This window comes from Phaethon lepturus, unplaced genomic scaffold (assembly GCF_000687285.1).
Source record: "Phaethon lepturus isolate BGI_N335 unplaced genomic scaffold, ASM68728v1 scaffold40807, whole genome shotgun sequence".
NCBI lineage: Eukaryota > Metazoa > Chordata > Aves > Phaethontiformes > Phaethontidae > Phaethon > Phaethon lepturus.
Genome location: NW_010551862.1, coordinates 2,289 through 12,913, shown reverse-complemented (window position 1 = coordinate 12,913; position 10,625 = coordinate 2,289). Strand labels below are relative to the sequence as shown.

At 38.2% G+C, this 10,625-nt stretch overlaps 1 protein-coding gene across 1 annotated transcript; it reads right to left on the bottom strand.

Annotated features, from left to right (window-relative positions):
• Positions 1 to 714: 714 nt before the first annotated feature.
• On the bottom strand, positions 715 to 9,201 carry ZCCHC10 (zinc finger, CCHC domain containing 10; the record flags this gene model as incomplete). The annotated part of the gene is made up of 3 exons (XM_010291056.1): positions 715 to 1,707; positions 5,305 to 5,346; positions 9,040 to 9,201. Coding segments are annotated over 3 exons (472 nt in total), but the record flags the coding sequence as incomplete, so codon positions are not given.
• Positions 9,202 to 10,625: the final 1,424 nt, after the last annotated feature.

Here is a 10,625-nt window from a genome sequence, read left to right as displayed (position 1 = left end):
TTCTACACACTACTTTTTCCATAAAAATATAAAAAATAGTTTAGTTACTATGTTTTACCTAAACCGAGATATTTAAGAATTCTTCCACATGTAATGCCCCCTCCCCAAGAAAGGGCACTCCACTGATAAGAAATTTAGGAGACTGCATCACAAATTAAAATACTAATGCCAACTGCTTCAATCCACCAAAAGAACATATGACTTTTGGTTTGCCACCAGCAATAATTGTTCTGCAGTATGTTTGGATTTCGCTTTTGTTGTTTTGTTTGATTTTTTTTTTTTCCCCACTAACTTGCTTTTCCCATGCCAGATTTTCACAGGCACGTACACACTATTACATAAAAATAATGGACTGATTAAACTGCAGACTATAGTGCCAGTCACCATGTGCCCAACAACACAGATTGGTAATCTTGCATTACACAACAATTTTTTGCAAAAATATCAAAGGGAAACACTTTGGGACCTCTATTTAAAGGCAACTCCTTTTCTTATCGAGCATCCAGTGAAAATAGCCTTTTTCCTATCTCCTTGAAAATAGTGCCTATTTTTGTTTGTTACTACTATTTCTCTGGTTTTACTGACCATATTCTGTATGGAAAGCTAATGGAGTTCTGAAAAGCACCTACTCAAGCCCTTCTCTCACTAGAGTACATTTAATTTACAAAAAAAGGCACAAAGATGAAACTCCTAAGCAGCATCAGCCATAATTCTTCCCCTGTGCACTGCTCCTCTTTCTTACACAGACACTGCTGCAAGAGACACTCTGTGTCTCAGAAAATACAACAAATACATGAGCTAAGGAAACAGGCAAGTTGAAAAGACTGAAGCCTCTGTACAGTACAAATAGTATATTTATCATTAACAAATGAACACTATTTAAAGTTTTATGTTGCAGTTAAGACTTGACCTGGAAGCATCAGGAAAAGCCATCAGAAAAAAAGCTCAGCAGCATAATACATTTGTTAAGTGAGATGGAAGGCCCTCTGTGTGCAACATTGTGCATTCAGTTTCAACAATGACAGTGCTCTACAGCCAGCAGTGTAAAACTTTTGCTTCTAATAGTTTAGAGGATTTTCTACATGTAAGTGAAGCTGTCATAAACAGAGTAGTAGCATATGATGCACAGCACGATCTGCAATAAAAAGCTTTTGCTTTCCAGCATGTAAACATCCAGGTTACTGGACCTTAGCTCATATAAACAAATCTGATGATAGATTTTTTTGAACTAAAAAAGTAAAATTTTCCTTAAAACCACAAAAATATTCTTTCAGTAAGTCTCACGTGCCATTTAATGCCTTTCACGTCCTACGAACAACAAACTTAGAAAGTTTTAGCAGTAGAAATGTTGACCAGTTAAACTGTTTGGCAACCATATGCTCAAAACATCTTTGAAGAGTGTTATCATTCGCTAAACAACAGTTCTAGACTGTACCACGCTATTTCTTCTTCTTTTTCTTTGGTGGCTCATCATCAGAACTACTGTCTGTGCTGCTGCTGCTACTGCTGGAGGAGCTAGAATCTGATTCGAACTCTGAAGAAGAGGAAGTACTACTTGAGGATGCAGAAGATGAGGAAGTAGAAGAACTCTCATCACTGTCACTATCATCATCAGAAGAAGAGGTAGAAGAATCTTCACTGTCAGATGAGGAATCACTAGCTGAACTGGCACTGCTACTGCTGCTGGAACTGGTCACACTTTTAGATCTGAAATGAAACAAATACACAGATGAGAACAGACCTGCCAGAGACAGTATTCATTACACAGTGTTCTTTATACTGTGTTGTAATCCAAAGATCAATTACTTGGTCTGAAAGTTTCCAGGCCTGACAATCTAAGACAAATTCCCATGTCCTGTCACCCCCTCCGCCCCTTTCCAATTCTGAATGAATGCATTGCGGCCATTTGAGCAATGGCAGAGTGACACCATGTACATGAAGCAAGCCAAAACAGGACTAAAGAAAAAGGTTAAGTTTGAAAGCTGGCAAGGATCTTGTTCATAGTAATCACAAATGTCTTTACTGACTTGGCTAAATAGAACAAGGCTGCAGGAAAAGTATGAATGTCCTACACTACTAAAGCCTCGGGGAAAAATTAACAAAGATCAGTTCCCTAGCACACCACTGTAATAAGGAGTGAAATTTTGGCAATGTAAATGTCGGTGGAAGTTTCATCAGTGATTTCACAAATGTTAGAACTGTACTCAATGGAAACTGTTCTTCGATTACTCCTGGCAAAAGAACCCAAATTACCTGCCACTACAGGATGCTTATGTTTTCACGGTGGAAGAGACAGGGTGGAAACAGTCCAAGACAAAGACAGAACTATGAACAGAGAAAAAGTGGATTTCTGTATCCTCTGCAATTTATTTTTTTTTTATTTTTACCCTTACTCATGATCAAGGTCTCTGATTAAGGCAATACAAATTCCAAGAAAGTACAATTAAGTTCTCCCATAGGTCTTTCTCCAAACAAAATGTAAAGGTATTAATTCACACCGCTTCCCATCAAGTCAACCAACAGCATACAAAAGTGTTAGATATAATAATGCAGAATCTTCTTTCCACTAGAAAATTAACGTAGTAGTCAGAGGGTTTTGTTAAATACAACAACTCAGGAAATGCCTGTGTTAAGGCTATTAGAGAAAAAGTAATGTTTTTTTCATCGTTATCAGCCGTGGGTCATGTCAGCTGACAAATCTGGATGCATATGTTAAGCTGAAGTTTTTATAATGCATCTGTAAATCTGTTATCTCTGCGCATGGAGACACAATGGCTATTTATTAAAGATAAAGATCCATAAGGACTGGTTAAATCAGGCTTATTGTTGGTGAAAAACTAGTCTTAAGATGAGGAAAACCAAAAAAATGGGACCAGTAGTTCAAATCTAAACAGTTTCATTAGATGTGCAGACCCATTTATACGGACCAGAATCAGTCAGAGGATCCCCTGAATGATAACCTTGACTGAACTTTCTCTTCCTAATCACCTTTCACAGAATCCATAGAAGCAGTCCATGGTCCTCCAATATTTAGGTTATAACCTGAAATCCACTCACAGAAACATCAGGATGTAACACTTAACACTGCTTCTCCTAGAGCAAAGCAATAGCTAGATCTATGAGAGAAGAAACAAGCAGATACTTGTTTTCAGGTGATGCAACATGTGGCCTGTTGATAGTTATAGATGGAGGATGGAGATGGAAGCAAGTATAATTCACTATTTCACCTTGTCCTAATTAGGTAATGTGACAACCCAGATGCTATAGATTGGTAGATCCAAGATTTTTGGTTCTACTACACCACTGTAAAAGTACAAAATTTCTCCAGCGGACAAGCATTCATTCTCCTCCAAAAAAGTTCACAAATGTTACTATCTTGTATGATTGTGTGCACCAATCGTGGAACAACTGCTGCTTTTTGTAACACATGCTACGACACCTCTCAGACTTTTTGTCTTTTCTAATTCTATTGCAATCGTTGAACAACCCCAGGTAATTTTAAACATGCTACTTAAATCAAATCTACAGTTTTGGGCACAATCACAGCTGGATGCCTGAAGAAACAAGTGATTTAAGACATGCATTTACCCTTTAGACAGGTAGATATATATGTGATCTGAACATGAAGTGGTCTTTCAATTAATAACCAAAGTATGCCGTATGGGAACGTTGAAGGCAACATGCACCCAGAAGACAGCTCTGTGTCACCTGAGGTCACAAGATTGTACAACAGCTGTTTTACCTGTTCCTGTTTTTCTGGTTAAGCCTGTAACCTACTTATTACTGTTTAGAGCAAAACAAACATACACTAAGTAAAAGGTTAGTGCTTACTACTGCCAGAACCCTAACTTTTGCATTTTTTTTTTTTTAATCTGGAACATGAATATTCAATGGTAACACTTTACTGAATTTTCCACATTTAATTCTTCCTGTATTGTAAGAAATATAGAAATAGCAAACTATCTGGAAAGGAATAGATATTGATGGATTCAGTGCTTGCATAAAAACAGGATAACAATTCAAACCTTCAAGAGTTTTAAAATTTTAAGGAAAGAGGGAACAAAAGAAAGAGTGACCAATACACCCCCTCCCCCATAGATCCTTTTGCTCTTTTCATTTCTGCATTGGTTTAGAGCTCAAATACTCTGAAAATCATTATGCCAAGTAGAAGAGTGCAGCATATGAGAAAGCTGAGGCAGGAAGAGGTCTGAACTACATTGTTTAGAAATCAGTTAATTTATGGTCTCACTAGTCCTAAATAACTCCAACAATAAATGGACACTACTGAGAAAGGAGCCTTTGATAAAATATATTCTGATAGTAGAACTAAGACACTCACCAAGAAGCATTCCAATAAAGCCACATTCCACATGACAGCCTAAAAATAAAGATGTGTTTTAAAAGCTGCTGTGGCTTATTTAATGACTGCCACACAAAGCAAAAGGCCTAGCCTTTAAAAATCTTCAAAAAATGTTTCTAGAACTAGATTTAGAGACAGAGGACAGTCAACTAAATGCAAAGAGATAATGAGTCTATTACTGTACAGACATCCTCTGTAAGTAAAACTCGTAACATGATTAGCAGGAGTATTACAGCCAGGGTTCTAGCTGTTCCTGAAAGGGTTTTGCTATTAAAGACAAGAAGCGAATTCCCAAGCAAATGTTACTGCAAAGTGAAGTGGAAGTAACGTTAAAAGAGAAAGAGTTCGTGGCTCAGCTTAGTACTTAAGGGGGGAGGTTTATTTCCTGGATTTTGTTTTGGTCTGGGATTGGGGTTTTTTTTATTTGGTTTTGGGGTTGGGTTGGTTTTTGGGGGTTTTTTTGGGGGGGTGGGGTTTGGGTTTTTTTAGGTACTTTATTTCATGCTCTAGGTAGAACTTCAGAGAGAGACAGCTGCTACAAGAAGGGAATGAAAACAACAAAAGGAAGAGCAAGATGGGTAGGTGGAGTGATTACAGACTAGAAAACAGTATGCCACTCTTGCACAATTGTTTAAAATGCACTTGATGAACTTTTGAGGCAGAAATAGAAAGATTTTTATTATTAAAGCAAGATCATGTAGAGATAGGACAATCAGTAGGGACAAAAGCAGAGGATAAAATTTAGAGATTTTGGACAGGGAGGAGTAAAAATTCTCCCAATGTCTGTCATGCAACTGCCTGTAACAGGCTAAAAGCAGTAAAATCAAAACTGTGTTTGCAATGTTGACTTTCCACACACACGCCTTCCAAATTGCCTGCCACAATACCCAGTGCAAGATCACACACTGAAACAGCTGCACAATTTGTCATTGTTCCCCACATACCTTTTTTTCTTGGTCTTCCTTTCTGCAGTACTTTCTCCAGTGCTAATTAAAGGGGGAAAAACAATGGCTTTGATTAATGCAGTAGGAAAATTAAATAAATAGCAGCACAGTGGAGCTGAGTTTAATATTAGAAAGCTGATATCCCACTGGCAGAGTGTTGCACCGCCCGAAGTTCATTTGGCATCTATTTTCAGTAACTATTCAAACCAGAAAAACAACAATACCTACAAATCAAGAAAGAAAAAAAAGCAGCAATCCACCTCTCATTTTCTGTGTTAATTACGCTTTACTCTTCATATTGTACGGACTACAACATTTTGGGATAGGGAAAGCACAGGAAAAAAGGATACAAAAAAGTTCTCTCTAACCATATTTAGCAGTAACTGAATTCATTGAAACAAAGGATAAAATACTGAATTAGTCTGTAGCTTTCACCATGTATTTCTTTCAAGTACAAAAAGACACAGAATAATCTATACCGATGCTTTCCAGCTATTTGTCTTTCAGATTCCCATGCATTCATATGCTCACAGGAAGTTTGAGTGTTAAATGACATAAAAGAAACTTTCTTTTAACAAAACACTAAAAGGTTTGTGTTCTTTTTAAACCAGTTTTTGCTTCTGGATTATTTTTTAAAGAAAATAAAATTCTTTCAGTCAAACATACCAGTCACCTGCTCTTCTCAATCAGCTGTAGATATATAGCACATAATTCAACCTGGAATATACATGTGTGGTTAAATAGTCCCTCATCATATATTTACAACATGCTTAACATGCCACTGATATATAAGTTGCACATTCTTTCATGAACCAGGATACTTTTTCCTCAACTGAAACCTAGTATTGGAAACCATCTTAAACACACAGAAATAAAGTAAAAACTGCAAATATATTTCATCTAGCAATTAGGCTGCAGTATGTGTTGATAAGGACTCCAGAAAAGGGTGGAAAGAAGAAAGTGTTAAGTGTAAACTATACTGTATTTCAATACAAGTACTCAGTGCCATTTATATGCCAGAAAAATTAGATTTTTCAATTTTTTATTTTCATACGTATGGTATGAAAATGTTATAATTGCACAGAACGGTTTTCTACACTCCCCACAATCTTCTGTGGGCAAGAGGAAGATTCATTGATCTTCAAATTTCAAACCAAATTATGATCCCTCCTGTACTACTGAATGTTGTTAATATTCAGATTATTAAGGCCTTATACCCTTACCATAGGTAACCAGGTGTTTGACGGGTAAGAGAAGTCACTGTGAGTAAACAGAATTAAATCCCAAATCACCTTTCCGAAGACGGGACCTAATTCAGCATGTGAGTAACCCTGGCCGCTGCAGCACGGGTCTGTGCCTCCCTCTAGCGTTTACCGTATGGGTAAGTATAGGAGTTCACTGCTCCATGGAACCACACAACTGCGAGGGGTCAGGCCCCTGAGGATCAAACAAATCTTTTTAATGACACTTGGTCATCTTCCCTGTGGCACCACACTGTCTTCAGAACTACAAATAAGACTCAAGCATCCTGGCTTTGGTTCAATGCAGTAACATCAGTAAGGAATAAGCATTTTCCCACCTTTCTTCCCCTCCCAACTCCTACTCTAGGACGAGCAAGCCATGGGCTTCATTGACACCAGTCAGCAAAACCTCCATAATGTCTATCAGAATCATGGGGTCAACACTGGGCAAATAGAAGGAACCTGGAACAACTGCTGAAAAGTTAATGCTGAAAAGCCTTGAATATGGTTGTCAAAAAGCAAATATTAATCTTATTAGACTATGTTTGCCTTCTGGTTAATGATTCATTATTAGATCTTTAAAGATGATGCTACAAATACTCTGCAGCAGACCTGCAGGAGACCCAACTTCTCTGCAGACAAGAAAACCTTCCAAAGCAAGCTATGCAAAAAGTAAAAGTGTGACCTAGAAGTTTTTCTTTCCATGAAGAATAAGTTTCATCCTTGAAAATGTAACACTGGCATCTAAGGAACTGTGTGCCTCATGGCACTTAAGGAGCTTCAGAGAGCTTATCATTACATAACCAGTATGAATCCAGCCCAATTTAATCAAGATTAAAACCTGTTCCCATCTAAGGATTACTTAGTCTCCCTTTTATGAGATGACTTTTCACACCATATACCCCTCACACTGTCAACTGTTAGACTTCCAGCTCAAAAAACTCCATTCATGACAGACACTCGACAGTCCTGTAACTCCTCTACAAAATTATCCCATACGCAGACTCAAGCACAATGGCTAGGCAACAAGCAATTTCACCCTTAATTCACTATCCTCCAGTGTTAACCTGCAGAACTCAATAGAAATAGGGCAGGAAAGGAACAAGGGAATAATCTGACTCAAACTCAATATTTCTCCTAAAAATCTTAACTCTCTGAAGAACTATTCCAAACTCTGTCTCCAAAGGGAATCAATTTTAGAGCCCAGGCACTCCTGATTTCTTATGTACAATACTAGGGGATTACAATTGCTTCAGAATTACTCACTGGATCAAAATTAATTTCAGAAAATCAAACATTTTATGTCACTCAACACAAGCTAATGGGCTTCCGCTTCAGTCAGTGTTTCAGCACTCTGATTCATACTGCTGCCACAGTTGAAACAACTGACAAAGTCAAATTAGACCTCTCTGCCAGAGGCTACCACCCATTTTCTTCCCCCATCAAGGTAACAGAGCAAAAGGTGTGAACACTCTTCCACAACTCACATCCTGGCAGCACTAATGACCTACAGACAACATACTGAGTTGCAAGTGGCAACAACAGAGGGTATGTTTCCAAATCCTCAACAATTTTAGCTGCAACAGCTATAAATGATGCTGTCCCTCAGTAGGGCTGAGGCAAGGACTCTTCAGGTACCATAACTAAATTTGAGTTGTAATGGTGGAATGGAGACCCTCATACATAGGAATTTCATGGAAAACTACTGTGCTATGTTATTTTTCTCTTTGTCATATAGAGTTGCTTGTTAAAACAATTATTAAGGTCTACTCACAGAACAAAGTGGAAAGGAAATCACATTACACAAAGGCAGAGTTTTACTTTGATTTTTCTGTTTAGCTGCAGGTATCTTTCGCTTTGTCAGATGTCAAAAAGGGAAATAATTCAGCAATTCAGTGATGTTTTTACTTTACACTTGAGACTTCAAACCACCTGATAATCCAACTGTCATTCACCCGTTTAACCATTACAGCTCATAATAAGCAATATACAGGAGCTGTGCTGGCACAAATCCACTGTCAGGTCATATCCAGAAGACCAGGTTTTAACCACACAGTCTAACAGCAAACCTAAACAGAAGTGAAAGAATTGCTTCTTTGTTATAAATACATTTACAGTATTCACACCAACCTGCTTGTACTAGCACATAAACATATGAAACCAAGTTATCAAGGGATTCAGGAAACAGTATTCCATTACAAAGGCGGCTCCAACTATTTTAACTTTAGCTTAGTGCACTTTTTTTGTTTCAGATAGGCCAAAAAGGTTTTAAGTGTATTTCAGATGAGCAGGTGTTAACAAACAGCATTTTAATTTTGTGGGACCTGAGTGTACATATTCCAGGTAACAAACAAAATGATTCTAATATTAAGCAAGCATCACACAGCCTGGAAGAAAAAATAACAGCAAATGGTCTAGGACACCACCCTTCTCACCCACATACAAAATTACCTTTTCATTAATAAACTAGGCATTTTCATTCTGCCAATCTTACCTTTGTTGCAGTAATAGTTGCTTTTCTTTTTCTTTAAGAATTTTCGCTAATTGAGCTGTCCTCGAAGGTCTATGCAGGTATTTTCTCTTCCCTGTACATTCATAGGTCCAATGTCCAAACTCTAAACATTTCTGACATCTTACATGCTGCTTGTTTGCCTCCCTATAAAAATGCAGAATTGCTTAAGTGACTGATTCCAAGTCTGTTCTACCTATTGAAAAAAACATTTGTTTGTTTTTAATCATACAGATTCTTAACAGCACATGTAGTTCTGATTAAACCAGACTGACATCCATGGGTGCTTTAGCTATTATACATCTTAAATCAGGACAAGAACAGTAACAGAATTTAGGCAAACCCATTTTCATTTATTAAAACATTCTCATACCAACTATTTATGAAAGAGAGCAAAGAGACTTTTCCTCTAATCCACAGCTTCAGCTTAAATGACCTTCTGCTAAAGTAGCAAACACTGAACTACAGACACCAACTGTCAACACACTTATCAACTGCACCTGAATTTCACTTTTAGTTTTATACTAGCTGCTGGTTAGCCTACCTCGCAGTCCTCCCCCTCTCTTAAGATTCTGTAATTTCCCATCCACTTCAGATACTGTAAACAACTTAAGCATTTTGAAAAATGCTGCTAGGACCATTCTCTGTCAGTGAAGAAAGATTAATCCTATCACCAAAATCACATTTTGATCAACCTAATTGGCACAGCTTTTAGCATTATAGGATATAATTGTGCAACAGTTACTGGGAATGATTACGCTGCACACAATTTGTTACTATCCAATAGCTGCACATGGTTCTAGCTTGCTTCAGATAAGTAATTGAAATTACGTTTTGGAACACTGCTAGCAAAAAGCAGCTGCATTTTCCAACTCTAGAATTTAACACAAGTACCAAACTGCCAATTCTCACAGACAGCCTTGGATTCTGTCGTGGTTTAATTGCAGCCAGCAACTAAGCACCACACAGCTACTCGTTCACTCCCCCCACCAGTGGGATGGAGGAGAGAATCAGAAGGGTGAAAGTAAGAAAACTCGTGGGTTGAGGTAAAGACAGTTCAATAGGTAAAGCAAAAGCTGTGCACACAAGTGAAGCAAAACAAAGAATTCATTCACCACTCCCCATGGGCAGGCAGGTGTTCAGCCATCTCCAGGAAAGCAGGGCTCCATCACGCCTAACGGTGACTTGGGAATACAAATGCCATCACTCCGAACGTGTCCCCCCATTCCTTCTTCTTCCTCCAGCTTTATATGCTGAGCATGACACCGTATGATATGGAATACCCCTTTGCCAGCCCGGGTCAGCTGTCCCCACCATGTCCCCTCCCAGCTTCCCATGCACCACTGGTCCTCTCATTGGCAGGCCAGCGTGGGAAGCTGAAAAGTCTTTGACTGCTCAGAAACAACTGAAAACATCAGTGTGTTATCAACATCAAACATGTTATCATCCCAAATCCAAAACATAGCCACATACTAGCCTCTGCAAAGAAAATTAACTCTATCCCAGCCAAAACCAGGACAGACTCTGAGCAAGTAAAACAGAGATTATCTTAGTTGTAGCTTATTTGAATT